This window comes from Amblyraja radiata, chromosome 31 (genome assembly GCF_010909765.2).
Source record: "Amblyraja radiata isolate CabotCenter1 chromosome 31, sAmbRad1.1.pri, whole genome shotgun sequence".
Taxonomy (NCBI): Eukaryota; Metazoa; Chordata; class Chondrichthyes; order Rajiformes; family Rajidae; genus Amblyraja; species Amblyraja radiata.
The window spans coordinates 10,435,159-10,452,904 of NC_045986.1; the positions used below are offsets into that span (position 1 = coordinate 10,435,159).

Below are 17,746 nucleotides of genomic sequence, written 5' to 3' on the forward strand. Positions count from 1 at the left end.
AATAGATACATCGGTACCACAGTTTGCAATTTCCTGCAGTGCCAATTTGTTAAAGATCCTTGGTTCCAGAGGCAGAACACTCAGTATTGTGGCCACACTGCTCATCCCAGCCTGTTCCACATCTGAATGCCGAGGGACCACATCGTTCACCGCAGCCTATCTACACTCAGTCACGGGCAAGTTATTGCTATGAGATGATCAGCACAGTAAAGGTCCCTGATGCAGCAGCACAGAGCAACAGGGTGGGCTCCAGATTGCTGACATGGCCGCAGCGAGGGCAAGATTCTCCAGGTGCCGGAACAGCCATATTAAAGTTAGTAAAGCTTCTCTACACATGCAACACTATCGTGACCCTTTTTGCACAGATGCCATCAGCAACCCGGGAGCACATCGAGCGCGAGATGTAGTTCAAGTGGAGACTGTGAGGAGATTAGCAGCAGTTTTCAGTGAGAGCACACAGGTAAAATATGCAAACTCATTGCTGATACCCAAATACAATTATGTGAAAAGTGAAGCAACTAGAAAGTGAGGCACAGAATGGCATACGTGTGTTTAAAAATAGGGGTTGGAAAAGTAGACTAGGCTCACACACTCAAATCTCAGAGGTGAAATGTTTTTAATACCGCATACGGAATCCTTAAATTTATAAATAAGACTGTTAAACCTTACAAAGCAAGGGAGAAATAGCAAACAGTAAAGTCCAATACTTGGAAATGCATTTCATAAAGGATATCATGGATTTTGCCAATGCTGATGAGATGCAGGAGTGTAGCATCACAGATATGGGAATTCAGCAGTGCAGAGAGACCAGTGGAGATGGGATTGTTCTCACCAAGAAAGGAGGAGATTGAACAGAGGTGTGCAAAACGAAATGGGCTTTTGATACAATCAGTAGGGAGCATGATTCTAGAAGTAAGGCAGCTGGAGACAAAAGTGCAACTACCTTACAACCTGCAAGAAACTTAGTGATCTATAAAATGGAAAAAGTGATGCGGCTACAAAAAAGTCTAACAGGATAGTTTAAGAGGCCTTTCGGAAATAATTTCCTTCCACCAAACCTTACCCCAAAATTGGCAAGCGTGCCTTTAGTACCATAGGTCTGTGGTTGATAATTCCTTCTCTGAACCCTTCAGCTGCCCCCTCTGTTTCTTCCATTAAAGTTTCATTTCGAATACTAATTTTACATTCAATGGCTGTGCTCATCTCATTACTCCTGCATAGATTTTTTTTAATATTAAGAGGTGCGAGTTGTTATTCTATGTAATTGGAACATTTATATTTATCCTATTACTTCACTCGTATTTCTTTCTCCTTGCTCTTCATGTGTAGACTACTGCACTGGTAACCAAAGACATAATATTTTGAAGGGTCCCAACACAAAATGCTGCCTATCCATGTCCTGCAGTGACACACCTGTAGAAGTTCAAGAAAATCCTCTCTGACATACTGAATCTCCGTAATCTTTTCAGGAAGTAGAGGCATTGATGCACTTTCTTTATAGCATCAGCTTGTTGTGTCAAAGAAAGATCTTCAGATATATGCACATTCAGAATTTGAAGCTTTCGTCTCTCTCCACCATCACCCCATCGATATAGACAGGTTTGTGGGTCCTCATCCTTCCTCTACCAAAGTCCACAATCAGTTCCTTGGTCTAACTGACATTGAGAGCCAGGTCGTTGTGCTGGCATCATTTGGTCAGTCGATCGATCTCACTACTATACCCTGACTCATCAGCATCTGTAACTTCTGCAACAACTGTGGTGTCGTCGGCGAACTTGATGGAGTTCGCACTGTGTCCGACTATACAGTCGTGAGTATAGAGTAGACTTTTCTCAGAGTTTCCTCACAGATGGAATTTCTAGTACTAGGAACATCCTTGTAAATCTGTCCTACATCTTTCCCGTTGCAATATAAATGCTCCTGTAATGCACGACCTAAACTGTTTGCAATACTCAAAAATGTAGGTTAACTAGTGCTGCATGCAGTTCCTGCTTGTATATTTAATTCCTCAGCCAAGGAAAGCAACCCTCTGCCCTTTTAACCATCTTCATGACCTGTCCTGCTAACTTTAGACGTGCACACAGTACTAATATCCTCCTGCTCCCCCAGATCTTTCAACATCCTCCCATGTATTGTCCATTCTCTTACCATGTTGCATCTGCTGAAATGCATTACCCCACTTTTCTCTGTATTTAATGCATTTTGCCACTCTTCCGCCCAACTGAACAGACCATTCATCTTTGTGCAGTCTGAAGCTTTAAGGGCCTGTCCCACTTGGGCGTCATTTGCGCGTCACGCAGGTGGCGCACGAAGATTTTGTGAATCCCAAATCCTGGGGCGCCGCGCGCGACACACGGGTCGTGACGCGTAAATTATGTTGCGTAAATGGCACGCAGAATGTCGCCCAAGTAGGACAGGCCCTTGACTCCTGTCAACCAATCTATCCTTCTTTGTATCATTTTAAAACTTCTTTCACACACTCCCTATATTTAAGACGAACCATATAGTAAAAGAATGTATTCCACTACTGTGGAATTTCCAGTCACATTACCAACATTCAACTAATACCTTTCTAGCCCTGCCAACAAGCCAATTTTGGATCCAATTTGCCCATTACCCTTAGATACTGTAGGATTTAACTTTTAATTGCCCAGCTTCCTCAAAAGCCTCGCTAAACTCAGAGACAACATGATGTGTATTGATACTCTTATTCCCTCAAATAATTCAATTTAGTCAAACATGACTTCCCATTGAATCCATGCTAGATGTCCAGATTAATCTGCATTTTTTTCCAAATGATCGTTAATTCAGTCCTTTAGAATGGATCCCAGTAATTTGTCCACCAAACATAAATTAACAGGTCGCTTATTACATAATTTAACCTCTGCTCTTTTAAACAACAGTATAACATTAGGTGTCCAATCTTCTGACATGACTCCTGCAGTCAGAAAAAATGTAATTGGACCTTAGCAATTTTCTCTTGTGATTCCAAAATTAGAAATAAAACTGCTAGAAGTGATCAGCAGATGAATACCCCTGAAAGGAAACAGTAAATGATTTCAGTTCATTGACAGGGGAAATCTGTGCAAGTTATTTGTTGCAACTCTCAGTTGTGCATCATTCCCTCTCAAAGTTATCAGTTACTTAATAACTAATCATCAAAATGCAAGGCAGGCTAGTCAAAGGCATACTTACTATTTATCTTCCATACTGCAGCACGTTGTAAAAACTTCCACGTACAATTGGTAACATACATTAGAACTGCAGTTACCCTCAAGCAGGTCTGACAGGAATTTGCAACTTTGAACTGAAAGTTTTACTGGGTCTGAATACTACATTTTGAATTGATGCGAGCAGATTAGAAAGATTAATGTGAAAAAATTGGAAAGGTGTATGTTGAGGCAGAAGCAGGGAGGTGCGGGAAGGGCACGGTCTCGAGTGTGGCATTATTTCCACTCCAATCTATGGAAGAAGAAGCAAAACGCACAGCTGGAGGGATATGGGTGGGAAGGAATAGAGGAGAGGGGAAAAGGGACACAAAATGGAAGATGCCGGAGATGAGCATACAGAGGGGAAGAAACAGGATGGGGTGATGGGAAATGGTGGCAGAAATGCGTACGCACTGAGGGGGGGTAAAGATAAGGGGAAATTGGAAGGTAAAACTTGAAATTGGAGAATTCAATGATCATACTCATTAGGTTGGAAAATTCTTTCACCACCCAGTCCTGTTCCACCCTATACTTTACATTGCACTCCTCCTCTCCTTATCTGACACCCTTTTGTCTCCTTTCCACCACAAGCCTTTGTCACCATCTCCACGCATTTGCCAATCAACCCCCTTTTACCTGCACCCATTTATCATTTGCCAGGCCCTGCCCCACCCCCACTTCTCTTTTTCAGCTTTCACCCCTACTCCATCAGTATGAAGAAGGGTCCTGACTAAAAACAGGTCTATCCACTCCATCCATTCTCAGATGGAGAGACTGTCAATTCAGTGAAGGATGCTCCTTGATCTGTCTGAAACTTGTTAGTCTTCCAGCACAGTGAGATCTCTGTAAAGGAATGCTGCCGACTGGCCCATTTAGACTGCATGTACATGCTGATCGAAGCACTGAAGCTCAGTGTAGCCAACGCAATAGGCTCTGCGGGAGAGGACCACAGTCTAGAGTCCTTCCACTGTCGAGATCGCAGGGGTTGAGTTCGGATGCAGACCCCTCAAACAAGGAAGAGATGTCACCCCAAGTGACAATGCTGCTCTGGGTAAGGGAAAAGAGATAAGCTAACACTACAGAGTACCAAACTAGCAATACGTACAGACAAAATGTGTAGGGAAGAACTGCAGATGTTATTTGAAACCAAAGACAGACACAAAAAGCTGGAGCAACTCAGCGAGTCAGGCAGCATCTTTGGAGAAAAGGAACAGTGGACATTTCGGATCGAGACCCTTCTTCAGAACAGTCTCGACCCGAAACGTCGCAATTTTTTTAGTTTATTTTTAAATGTTTTTATTTTTTAAATGCCTCCACAGATGCTACATGACCCAGAGTTCCTCCAGCACTTTTTTTCACAAATAACTGGAGTTTATATCACAAATTTGGATAGTTTAAGCTGTCAAGATGTTACTTGAAGAGACAATAGCAGCCTGTAACAGTTCCACCATCAAGAAAAAAGACAGTTTGTTGCTCAATCATAGTAATGGTCATAAAATTGTTCCTAGATAATGCTGGACCAGCAGCAGCTACAGCAAAAGCCATTACTCCTCTGTAGGAGTAAAACCTGGGTAAGAAAGAAAACTTGAAGAAAAATATTTACTGTTTTTTAAAATCTTTCATTTTTTACTAAACGTTTGAAAAATAATGTTTATGTTAAATGTGCAGGAAGAAACTGCAGATGCTGGTTTAAACCAAAGATAGACACACAAAAAATGGAGTGACTCAGCGGGTCAGATAACTTCTCTGGAGAAAAGGAATAAGTGATGTTTCAGGTCAAGACCCTTCATCTGAAGAGGTTCTGTAGGGTCTCGACCTGAAACGCCACCTATTCCTTTTCTTCAGAGATGCTGTCCGACCCACTGAGTTACACCAACTTTTTGACTGTTTAATGTTTAAGCTAAACACGCTTTAATTAAAAAAAATGACAAGATACAGTATTTATGCAAGTTGGTCAGTAAATGGTCTTATCATAACACTGCAAGGCTATAACTTCTGTCATCAACAATGGTAGAAAATAATTTCACCTGCAGTCAGTATGCATCCCCTGATAGATTAAAGTAAAGCTGAACAAGACTCTCTGCTAAATCTTAGAGCTCAGCAGTTGTAGAGTCCAGATTTAGCCAAGTGCAACCTAGAGAAAGCTTCAGGAGCAATAATTTGATATTGAACAAAATAATGAGCGAGACATATGTTAGAAACTATATGGGACAATTGCTAGTAAACTATGCAAAGGACCAAAGCTTAATTTACTTTCTTAAGAGATATAATCACATCTTTTCAGTCTACATCTTTCCCAGTTATATTCACAAGATTCTAAGTTTGTTTAGAATCAGATGGAGATAGCTAAAGTTTGCCACATTTTCCCTAAAAAAAGGATAGTTTCTTAAAACAATGATTTTAAATTAGTATGCAGTTTTTTAAAAATCGTTCCACATTAATATGCCCGCTTAAAAATGGATTAAGTGTAATCAAATATGAAGGATGTCAGTGAAAGTCACTAAATTAATGTTCCAACTATCCTCAATGCAAAAAATAAAAACTTATTCTGCTGAATGACATTACAAAATCAAGCCAAATTTCAATAACTTGTTATTGAAGATAATTTTATTGAGATTAAAACGTAACCAAGTGCCCAGTATTTGGTTGTTCACGTTCATATAGAAAGGTAGGCCTCTCACACATTTAGGCAACCATACTTTCAGATAATCCATTGCTAATTAATAAAGATCTCTCGCTTGTTCTCCTTCAATCATCCTCCCCCCCACCCCTCCCTACAGAAAACGTAGAGGCCTACAGCTTCAGGCTAAAAGTCAAAAGTAGAATCAGATTTTAAAAACTAAAGAAAATTAATAAATTGGTTTGGACAATGTACAGAATGTAGGTTTCAAGCAGCGTATTTTCCAAAATCACACAAATACAAAAGATACACATCATTTCTATAGAGACAAAGATTCATTTTCACATCTGCACCTACGTTTGCAGTCTCTGCACTTTTCAACAACCTTGTATAAGAATTACTTTTAGAAAAGCATATTTGGAAAGCAAAATTGAAAAATGTCAAGAAACCTTTTAAACCACGAAATCGCCAAAGAATGGCCTACAATTGTCGATTTCAAAGATTTCAACAACAAAAGGACATGCATCGAGTTTCGTACATTAATACTTTCAATTATTGTCTGTTAATAACCAGGTTACTAAACAAATGAGAAACAAGACAATATGAATTAACAAGGGCTCTCCTCACCTCATCAGCACTTAGTTCTTCCATTCTTTAAGTATATTTTTCGCGTTTTTTTAAAAGAAAAAAGCCGTATATTTTTCAGCAGAGGTGCATAGTTTGTCTGAGAGTGTTAGAGGGAACGCGGGGGGGAGGTTGGTGGAGGGCGGGATGGAGGGTTATTCTTCCTTCAGTCTGCTGCCTGCTGCCTGCCTCTGTGGAGAGGCCTGCCCCTGACACAAAGTCTCTTATTCATCAAAACAACGCCGCCGCCATTTTGATTCGGTCAGGTGACAGGGCGCAGGCGCAGGCGCGGCGGCGTCAGCAGGAGGCGAGAGAGAGTGCGCCAAGACTGGCTGGTGTCAGCTCTGTGGAGTTTAGACTCGATCTGTGTGTCTCTCTCTCCCTCCCTCTCTCTATCTCTCAATGACACGCAAAATCAGAAGGCTCATGACCAAAACAAAAACCCTGGTGTGTGGGGGTGAAAATAAGGTTTTTTAAAGATGCATCTCAAAATGCCTTTTGAAAAAATGGCAATGTACCAGATCAGATTTGAGGAAAAAGCCTACACACACAAAGTGCTGGAGTAACTCAGCAAGTCAACCAGCATCTGTGGAGAACATGGACCGGCGACGTTTCGGGTCAAAACTTTTCTTCAGAACTGCAACATAGATAGATGATGTTTTAGGTTGAGACCCTTCCTCACACTGCAATATGGATAGCTGACGTTTTGGATTGAGATCCTTCACCACACTGGGCCCTCCTTTGCCGACCATCTACCCTCTCTGGACCAGCGCAACATCAACCGTCTTTTCTTCACTACCCCCCTTAGATTCTCCGAACACACAGCCCACTCACTGAACAACAATCCGAATATTGTTATTAAACCCGTTGACAAGAGAGGTGCTGTTGTAGTCTGGCGGGCCGAGAGAAACCTCAAAAGATGCTGCCTGAGATATGAAGGGTCTAGTCAGGTAGAAGAAGGATAGATATGACAGATGTAGACAGCTGGAGTCAAGCAAGTCCTTGAGATATATAAGAGATGCAAGAATACACTTAAGAAGAAAACTAGGAGGGCAATAAACTGCCATGAGATATCACACGTTAAAAGATAATTTAAAAAGATTTCTATATTAAGATCAAAAAGGAGACTAGGGAGAGAGTAGGTTCCCTAAGGATCAATGGTAAGAATATTTCTCGGCTGTATTCACGGAGCCGGACATGGAAGCTAGTGAGTTCAGGGTAAGGAACAGTAGAATATATTGGAGGTCTTGAAGCACATAAAAGTGGATAATTCATCAGGCTCAGCCAAGCATATCCCAAGATATTATGGGAAGTGGGAGATTGCTGGTGCCTTGGCATATACTTTTATATCTTTATTATCCAAGGTGAAGTACCAGAAGACTGAAGGTTAAAAATGTTGTGCCTTTATTTAAGAAGGGCAGCAGGGATAAGCCAGACAACTACTGGCTGATGAGTCTTGCATTAGTGGTAGGAAAGTTATTGGAAGGAATTCTGAGGGTTTGCCAAACACTTTAATTCCCACTCCAACACTAACCTTTCCGTCCTAGGCCTCATCCATTGTCAGAGTGAGGCTAATCGCAAATTAGAGGAACGGCATCTCACATTTCACTTGGGCAGCTTTCAACCCAGTGGTATGAATATTGATTTCTCTAACTTCAAATAACCCTTACATTTCCTCTCTCTTCCCTCCTCCACCCAAGTCCTACCAGCTTCAAAGTCATTTGCTGAGTCTCATTGTCTGCACTCGTTCTCACCTAGCACACAGCTAACAATGGCCTGTTTCCTTTATCATCGTTACTTTATTGCATATCTTTCATTCATTTGTTCTAAATCTCTTTATATCACCGTCTATATCTCTCGTTTCCCTTTCCGCTGACTCTTAGTCTGAACAAAGGTCTTGACCCGAAACATCACTTATTCCTTTTCTCCAGAGATGCTGTCTGACCCGATGAGTTACTCCAGCTTTTTGTGTCTATTTGAGGGATAAGATTTATTTGCATTTCCCTGTGTGTGTCTCCTTGTGTGTGTGTGTGCCTCCCTGTGTCTCCCTGGGTGTGTGTGTGTGAGTGCCTGTGTGTGTGTGTCTGTGTCTCCCTGTGTGTGTGTGTATCCCTGTGTGTGTGTGTCTCTCTCCCTGTGTGTGTCTCCTTGTGTGTGTGTGTGCCTCCCTGTGTGTGTCTGCCTGTGTGTGTGTGCGTGTCTGTGTGTGTGTCTCCCCGTGTGTGTGTGCGTGTCTCTGTGTGTGTCTCCCCGTGTGTGTGTGTGTCTCCCCGTGTGTGTGTGTGCCTGTGTGTGTGTGTCTGTGTCTCCCTGTGTGTGTGTGTATCCCTGTGTGTGTGTGTCTGTCTCCCTGTGTGTGTGTGTGTCTGCCTCCCTGTGTATGTTAGTCTGTCTCCCTGTGTGTGTGTGTGTGTGTCTGTCTCCCTGAGTGTGTGTATGTCTTCCTTTGTGTATGTGTCTCCCTGTGCATCTGTTGTCACATCCTGGCCTTAGACAGGGCTGCCAACTCTCACGCTTTGAGCGTGAGAGTCACGCATTTCAGCCAATTCTCACGCTGTTGACAGAATTCTCACGCTGTCTTCAGTCCCTGCACAGTTTGTCTTTTTGCGCCATATCACAATGATCTGTGCAGTCTGGGGAAGCGCGTCAGTTGGCGGCTGTGAGTGACATCGCATCTCTTATCTTCTCTTCTTTCTTGGTTGGATGTGCAGCCGCCGACTACATGAAGCAGCCGGAGATAAAACTAACCAGGTGAATCGGTTGTAAAACATGGGGAGGACCACAATGAGGCCAAAATCTAGGACAGGGTTCGGCAACCTACGGCACATGGGCTGAATCCGGCCCGTAACCCGAAAAACCACGTTTTTTTTCAATTCATTTTCGCAGGGTCGGGGCAGGCGAGCCGACCTGAGAACTGCAGCCAGTCCCTGGGACGCGAGCTGATCTGGGAACGGCAGCCAGTCCCTGGGCACGCAGAATGCCAACTTGATCATTATGGACAAATTGGGCCAGCCACGTACATGTTGTATAACTCTGACTCTATGAAGATCTGAATGGGCTTAGAATTACCATTTAAGCAAAATTGCCCCACTTTCCCATTTTGATTCTTGAGATTAATATCCCTTTGCTCTGTTAACAGCGTTAAAAGTAATTATGAGGTCGAGTCAGGAAAGGGAACATGTTATTTCTTTTTAGTTTGATTTAATTTGTTAGTTGATTGTTTGTTGCGTGCCATCATTTCTGAAATGGTCTTAAAGTAACTTAACTGTTATAAAGCAGTAATAAGTGATTTTTGTCCAAACAATTGGAACTTGCATAAAATGTTTGCATTATTAGCAGGACTGCCAACTCTCACGCATTGAGCATGAGACTCACGCATTTCACAAAATTCTCATGCTCTCACGCTGATCACAAAATTTCTCACGCTCAAATATCTGTGGGTGCTGAAAGTTCAAAATAAAGCTAAAATTGTTTTAGAGGTGAGTAAAAACCATGAGGGGAATATCAGGTGAATGCATAGTCTTTTTCCCAGGATATGTGATTCAAGCAGGGCTATCAAACTACCAGCACCAACCCCCCTCCCCCTTCCTCCCTGAGGCACGGCACATACCTCCCACCCTCACCTCCGGCGGCTCTATGTCCATCGACCGCTCTGTCCACATCCCATGGAGTTTTAACCCCGGCCCGGAGCCAGGAGCGGACCGGGTGAGTGCCGCTTCCGGAGCCTACTATGGGAGGGGGAACACCCCCTCCCACACCCTCCCCCCCTCGGTCGCTACGCTCCCTCGCAATTTCTCACTCTCAACTCTCACCCAATGTTGGCAGCCCTGTCTTACTGTTGTACAAAATGCTGGTTAGGCCACACTTGCAGTACTGTGTGAAGGTCTGGTGACCGTATGGTATGGGTCTTTATTTGTCCCATGAAGGTCTGGTGACCGTATGGTATGGGTCTTTATTTGTCCCATGTATCGAGGTACAGTGAAATTTATTTTTGTAAACAGTTCAGTACAAGTATCACTATACATGAGCACTTAGATACATGTTGGATAAGCATCTCGGATACAGTACACAAGTGTATAGCAGTTGCTAAGTGTATAGCAGTTGTACGCTAAGGCAGTATACAGAGTCGCCAGTTTAGCGCCATTTTCAAGTCTCATTTGTTGCAAGTGCAGGGATCTTGATCTGACGATGAAGGTCTGTTGTCCGTCCTGGCGGTGTTGCTGGGTCGGCCTGGCCAAGTGCAGCTATGTAGTCCTCCACTGCAGCGCTACCACTGTAGGCCGCGTGTGGTCCATGTGCTCGGCCCATGGAGCGACGCCCGTCCCAGCCAAGCCCCAGGCTGTTGCAGGGCCTCCCGCGGCCCACTCCCCCGTCGAGGCCGTGCACTCCCACAGCCGGTCTGCTAACTGGCCCTCCAGGTGGGTTCCCATTGGTCCTCAATCCGCTTGGCGGGTTGGCTGGGCCTACAGAGCGGCTTCTACTCTGTGACGTGGTTCCACCGCCGCAGCAGACAAGTCGGGTCTGCCGGGCAAGTTCCCGGTCTCCAGTGGGCGATATGGACTTTCCGGGCGAGTCCTCGATGTACAGGCCACTGCGCTCCCTGGGATACTACCGCCACGTGCGTAGCGCGTCTCTCCTCGCTCTGCTGGCGGCCTGATTAAACAGGGATATTTTGTGGATTAGCTGGCTTGAGTTATCAGGAGAGAGTGGATAGGCTAGATCTGTTTTTCCTGGAGTTAAGGGGGCTGAGAGATAACATAGAGGTTAAAATTGAGAGATGTCGATAGGGTAAAAAGCTGGAGTCTGTTTCCCATGGTGGATGAGTCTAAAACTAGAGGGCACAAGGGTCAGGGAGGTTTAAAGAGATCTGAGGGGTAGAATTTTCAGGCAAATAGTTTGTATCTGGAATGAGATGCCAGAGGAGGTGGTGAGGCAACAGTTAAGAAGCATCTGGAGAGGTACTTGAATAAGTAGGTTGTAGAGAGAGTTTGAATTAATATGAGGGTTATTAGCAGGGTTGTGACAGGCCAAAGGACCTGTTTCTATGTTGTACAACTCTGAATCTATTAAGGAGACACAAGGAACTGCAGATGCTGGTTTACAAAAAAACACAAAATGCTGGAGTAACTCAGCGGGTCAGACAGCATCTCTGGAGGACATGGATATGCAATGTTCCAGAAACTAAATGTCGCCTGTCGATTCTTTCCACGGATGCTGCCTGACCCACTGAGCTTTTCCAGCGCTTTGTGTTTTTTTCTATGACTCCAGAATTCTGCAGTGCCACCACTGGGGGGATAATGAGATTACAGTTACTTGTTGCAGTTTCAGTTAACGGTGCAAGTTACATTTTAAAATTTAGGTTTGCTGGCGCAATGGTTAAGTTGCTGTAACAACGATCAAGGGGTCTGGACCATTGATCAGAGATGAGATTGAATCTAATTGTGGCAGCTAGGGTGTTTAAATTATCTAGAAGCCTTTGTTTCAAAGGTTAGGCGTAATGACAAAATTACGGGATTGTTTAAACACCCAGATAATCAGTGAAATACATTTGTGATCCTTGGCTGGTCTGGCCCATTTTTGGCTTCAGAGTCACTAATTTGTTTGACCCTAATGCCCATGAACTTAAGAGAAAGTTAGGGATGGACAACAAATGGTGAATTGTCAGCAACGGCTGCAGGCTGTGGATGGATGAATTATAATGATGAATGGACATAAATATGTAATAAAGTAGGAATTAATGCAACCTTAAAATGGAATTTGATTTGATGTCTGCCATCTCTGGAGCCAACTCTCATCTCTAAGCCTAAATTTAGAAAACAAAATATGATTATGCTTTTAGTGTGACATGCGTCAGAGATAAATTTGTTTCCCCTTTTATTTTAATAGATGTTCCTCTGTGATGCTTTTTTATAGGTAACAAAATGCCTTTTTAACAAGTGTTGTAAACCTCTAATGCAGAGTGGACAGGCGCCTATCCAAGCCGATGGTTACAGTGTGTATCAGAGCAAGAGATACTTTATGAAATATATAAATAAAAGCTAACCACAAAGTCATCATTACAATGTGATGCAGTTTGAGATGTATCTGAAAAACATGAAGATGCAAAAGGAATACAACTTTTTTCCATCAAATTTGAAAGAGAGTTGTTCAAATTCACTTTCCCTGTAACAGTTGGATAATGTGGAAAGCTTTTCATCTTTTGGAATAATTGTGTTTTTATTCGAGGTTTCCAAAACTCAGCTCTTGATTTTCATGTCAGCAGGAAGCCATTTGGCCCATCATGGTTGTGATGGCATTTTGAAAGTCTACACTCCCACTTTACATTCTGTACATGCAACATAAATACAGTGTTAATTGAAATATTTTACTCAGTTGTGCAACGTGTCGGCATTGGTACCAGGTAAGCATTTAATGCCCATTCCTAATTGCCCTTCAGAGTGGGAGTTGATGCCTGTTTGAACCAGATGGTGAAGAGTTCCAATCATGTTGAAGGAAGGACATATATTTCTAATTGGGATTGGCTGTAAGGGAAAAGAAAGAGTTGTTGGTGGTGATGTTCTCACAGACCTGGTGTTTCTGTTCCTACTTGTAGACATCACAAACTGCAACCATACTCCACTTGAGGGAAACTTGAATACCAGACACATTGTTTGTGATTGAAACCTGGTGTTTATTTTAAATATGTTTTCATTTTTTATTCAAAACCTATTAATCACTTTCCATATACAACAATTCAACATTAGATAGATTAACACCTAGAACACTTAGATTTAAATGAATCCTGGATAACTGGGTGATATAAATAATTTTCTTTCAATTAATGCTAGAAGCCTGGATAGTTACTGAAGAACTTCTCAACATTTAAACAAACATCTGGTTTAAACCAAAGATAGACACAAAAAGCTGGAGTAACTCAGCGGGACAGGCAACATCTCTGGAGAGATGGAATGGGTGATGTTTCGGGTTGAGATCCTTCTTCAACTTTTCCACTATGACATCAACCATCACAACTTTTCCACTCCCCTTACCTACTTTAACCTCAGTCTGAAGAAGTCACGACCCAAAACATCACCCATTCCTTCTCTCCAGAGATGCTGCCTGTCCCGCTGAGTTACTTAAGCTTTTTGTGTCTACTTTCTAGATCTCTTTGAGTGACTCCATAGACAAATTGAAGAGGGAATTTACATCAGATTAAAATGAAAACCAGTTAAATGAAGTATTGACAAAAGCTTAATAGACTTTCACAATGTTCTTTTGTAAAATGTTCCTGCACTTGTTTGACACTTACTTGGATGACTGTTTTCCTCAATTGTGATTGGAATTTGTATGGAACTTAATCCCATTAGTAAGAGCCACTGTTTGCAAAAGGACGCCATAACATTAACCTTTGATTTGAGCAGTCTCATACTTTCATATATATTCCAAATGCCAGCCAAATATTTCTGTGTTTAATTTTATGATGGATGAATCAGAATGATTTGGTCACATTTTAATATCTAATAACCCCAAAACAAAATACTGCAGCAGCTGGAAATCTGACATAAGCACAGAAAATGCACCTGTGGAGAGAGAAACAGAATGAACCCTTCATGTCTAGGAAGGAACACAAAAATGCTGGAGAAACTCAGTGGGTGCAGCAGCATCTATGGAGCAAAGGAAATAGGCAACGTTTCGGCCGAAACCCTTCTTCAGACTGATGGGGAGTGGGGGGGAGCGGAGAGAAGAAAAGAAAAAGGAGGAGGAGGAGCCCGAGGGCTGAGGGAGAAGGAAGGAACCGCAGATGCTGGTTTACACTGAACATAGACACAAAATGCTGGAGTAACTCAGCGGGACAGGCAGCATCTCTGGAGAGAAGGAATGGGTTAGGTTAGGGTCAAGACCCTTCTTCATTCTCATGTCGATGACCTTTCATCAGATTTATCTTGTTGCTTTCTCTACTTGTGCTGCCTGATCCGCAGGTTACTTTCGGCATTTTCTGTCCATATTAGCAGCCATAAATCAGGTTGATAAAGACATATCACGGCACATAGTAGACGAGAAAATTCTCAACCCACACAATGCTAAAAATGGAATAAAACAAATTCTTCTTGTACCAGCAGAGAAAACAAATTAGAACATGTGTTAAGAAGTTGACATGACGTGGGGACTGTAACTGTAAAGATAAGTAACTTGACAATTTTCTCAGAATGACAATCCATCAGCTCTGGAAGGTCAAAGCGTGACAACATTACAGCCTAGATACTCAGCTGTAATTACTGTGAGAACAGCCAGGAGAGTGGAGCTGACGCCACGATCAGATCAGCCCTACGTTCATTGAATTAACTAAACTATAAACTGTTTGGGTTGCACTATGGATCTTGTGCTTATTTTTGTACGAATATAGTTTTTATTAATTTTTGAACTTTTTAAAAATGATGTTATCTATGAGCACTGTGTTTACAGACCGGTTATGCAGCTGCAAGTAAGAATAATCATCCTTCTGTTTTATTCCAGAACAAATGACAATTAAGCACTCTTGACTCCTGAACGGCACAGCCGAATCAAAAGACTGAACTATTCATGCTCCTATTTTATTATGCAATTGTGATTGATCGATAGAATTGAGAGTTGAGAACATATTGGCTTTGGAGTAAATCACTCTTTCCTGTGGAAAGTCTGACATGTATTTCCCCAACATGAAATTTAAAAAAACTCACTTTGTTAGGAAAAGTAGAACATGCTTCATTCCTCACTTCAGTGCTGCCTTTGTGATGTTAGAACATTCTCCTTATGAGTAGCAATGTCACAAAATTTTGAGATTTTAAAAATCAAGTCTGTAATTTATCCCATCAGATAAAGCATAAAAATAAGTTTAATTTGACACCTAATTCACTTTCATATCTCAAGTATTTAAAAAGTTATGGCCATTTTCATACTCGGAAATGAGCATCTTGTTCCCTATTGATTTTCTATGGACATAACAAAAAAGTTGTGATCGTGAACAGTCAAAAGCCCATAACTTTCTTAAAAATTAAGAGAACTGAATGAAATTTTCAGTTATCATAGATTGAAGCATTCTGAAACAAATATAAAAGAATCTTACTTGGATGACCTGAAATTAAAGCATATAATTAGTTAGTTACCTAATTGTAGCTAATTTCAGACTTCAATACTAGATCTAAACATCTATCCATTTCTTAATAAATTATTAACATTTTTAAATAGCCTAAATGTCCAAATAATATTCACAAATAATTCACAATAAAACATGATTTTTAAATCTCATTTACATTAATTTATAGACCAAATGGAAGGAATTCAGTGTTCAATTGCTGTAAATAAATGCCCATTTAAATCAGCTTTCTAGTGGGTCCCTGTGGAACGCGCTGGTTTAGAACGTTCACATTGCGGTAGATTTGTGCCTCAAATGCCCAGAAAAATACTGCACGATATAATTTGCCCAAATTGAGCTACTCGCAATATTAAATTTTGTATAAAGGGATCTTTAGAAGCCCTTTTTAATGTAAAAATATACAACCTAACTTCAGCTGTCTGCTTTATGAAACCCTGCGGTTGCTGGCTGTCGCGGGTTTAGAGATTGATTTTTAAACTACTATAACTATTATACGAGGCCTTTAAACCTAATAATAGCTTTTGCGACGGGGTCTTCCAGCGATTTTTCGTTAATAATTAACTAGGCTGAACGTCTTCGATTTGAACAGCCTAGAGAAAATCGCGTTTTAAACCCGCCCCCTCTAAACGGCGCCAAAATCGCGCACACACACAGCGGCAGATTTTCAAAGACGCTTCAGGTAGGCTTTGCAACATACCTATTATGAGCACGTGGATTTCCTTGGGGTGCTCCAGTTGTTTTCCATCACCCAAAGACAGGATGATTGGTGAGGTGACTGGTCACCGTCAATTGCCTCTAGTTTGTAGGCTAGTGGCAGAATCTGGAAATGTGGGGATAACAAAGCATGATATTAGTAGTAGATGAGTGTGAATGATGGTCGATGTTGATTCAGTGAGCCAAAGGGTCTGTTTCATAAGGTCATAAGGAATAGGAGTAGAATTAGGCTATTCGCACCATCAAGTCTACTCCGCCATTCAATCATGGCTGATCTATCTCTCCTTCCTAAACTCATTCTCCTGCCTTCTCCCCATACCCTTTGACACCTGTACTAATCAAGAATCTATCTATCTCTGTCTTATAAATATCCACAACTTGGTCTCTGCAAACTTCTGTGGCAAAGAATTCCACAGATTCACCATCCTCTGACTAAGGAAACTTCTCATCTCCTTCCTAAAAGAACATCCTTTAATTCTGAGGCTATGCCCTTTAGTTCTAGCCTCTCCCATTAATGGAAACATCCTCTCCACATCCACTCTATTTACTAATCTGTATGTTTCAATGAGGTCCCCCCCTCATTCTTCTAAACTCCAGTGAGTACAGGCCCAATGCCGACAAACGCTCATTATAGTTTAATCCACTCATTCCTGGGATCATTCCTGTAAACCTCCTCTGGACCCTCTCCAGAGCCAGCACATCCTCAGATATGGTGCCCAAAATTGCTCACAATATTCCAAATGCGGCCTTACCAGCGCCTTATAGAGCCTCAGCATTACATCCCTGTTTTTGTATACAAGCCCTCTTGAAATAAATGCTAGCATTGAGTTTGCTTTCTTTACTACTGATTTGACTTGCAGACTAGCTTTTTGGGGATTCTGCACCAGCACTCCCAAGTTCCTTTGCGCCTCCGGTTTCTGGATTTTCACCCCATTTAGAAAATAGTGTGCTCTTTTATTCCTACTACCAATTTGCATGACTCCACACTTTGCTACACTATATTCCATCTGCCACTTCTCTGCCCATTCTCCCAACCTGTCCAAGTCCTTCTGCCTGCTTTCTCTACACTACCTGCCCCTCCAGCTATTTTCGTATCATCCGCAAACTTTGCCACAAAGCCTTCAATCGCCTCGTCAAAATCATTAATATACAACGTAGAGTAGCAGCCCAACACTGATCCTTGTGGAACTCCCCTAGTCACTGGCAGCCAACCAGAAAAAGCGACCTTTATTGCCACTCTTTCTCATTCGCCATCCTGCTATCCATGCCAATATCTGCCCTTTGATACAGTGTGCTCTCATCTTCCTAAGCTGCCTAACGTGTGGCACCTTATTAAAGGCTTTCTGAAAATCTAAGTATACAACATCTTGTGACTCTCCTTTGTCTGTCCTGCTATTTACTTCTTCAAAGAATTCCAGCAAATTTGTCAAGCGAGACCTCCCCTTCAGAAAGCCATGCTGACTTTGG

At 42.1% G+C, this 17,746-nt stretch overlaps 1 protein-coding gene across 7 annotated transcripts in view; it reads right to left on the reverse strand.

The window, feature by feature from the left end:
• The window catches only part of ube4b (ubiquitination factor E4B), an 81,339-nt gene extending 74,617 nt beyond the window's left edge, over positions 1-6,722 (reverse strand). For 6 of the 7 annotated variants that reach the window (XM_033048110.1, XM_033048106.1, XM_033048105.1 and 3 more), the window contains exon 1: positions 6,457-6,721. In XM_033048110.1, the coding sequence (XP_032904001.1) occupies positions 6,457-6,480 (24 nt within the window). In that variant the 5' untranslated portion in view covers positions 6,481-6,721. Of the gene's footprint in view, positions 1-6,456 lie in introns of all 7 variants that reach the window. The other variant, XM_033048109.1, reaches the window with a different exon arrangement.
• Between the last annotated feature and the right edge of the window lie 11,024 nt (positions 6,723-17,746).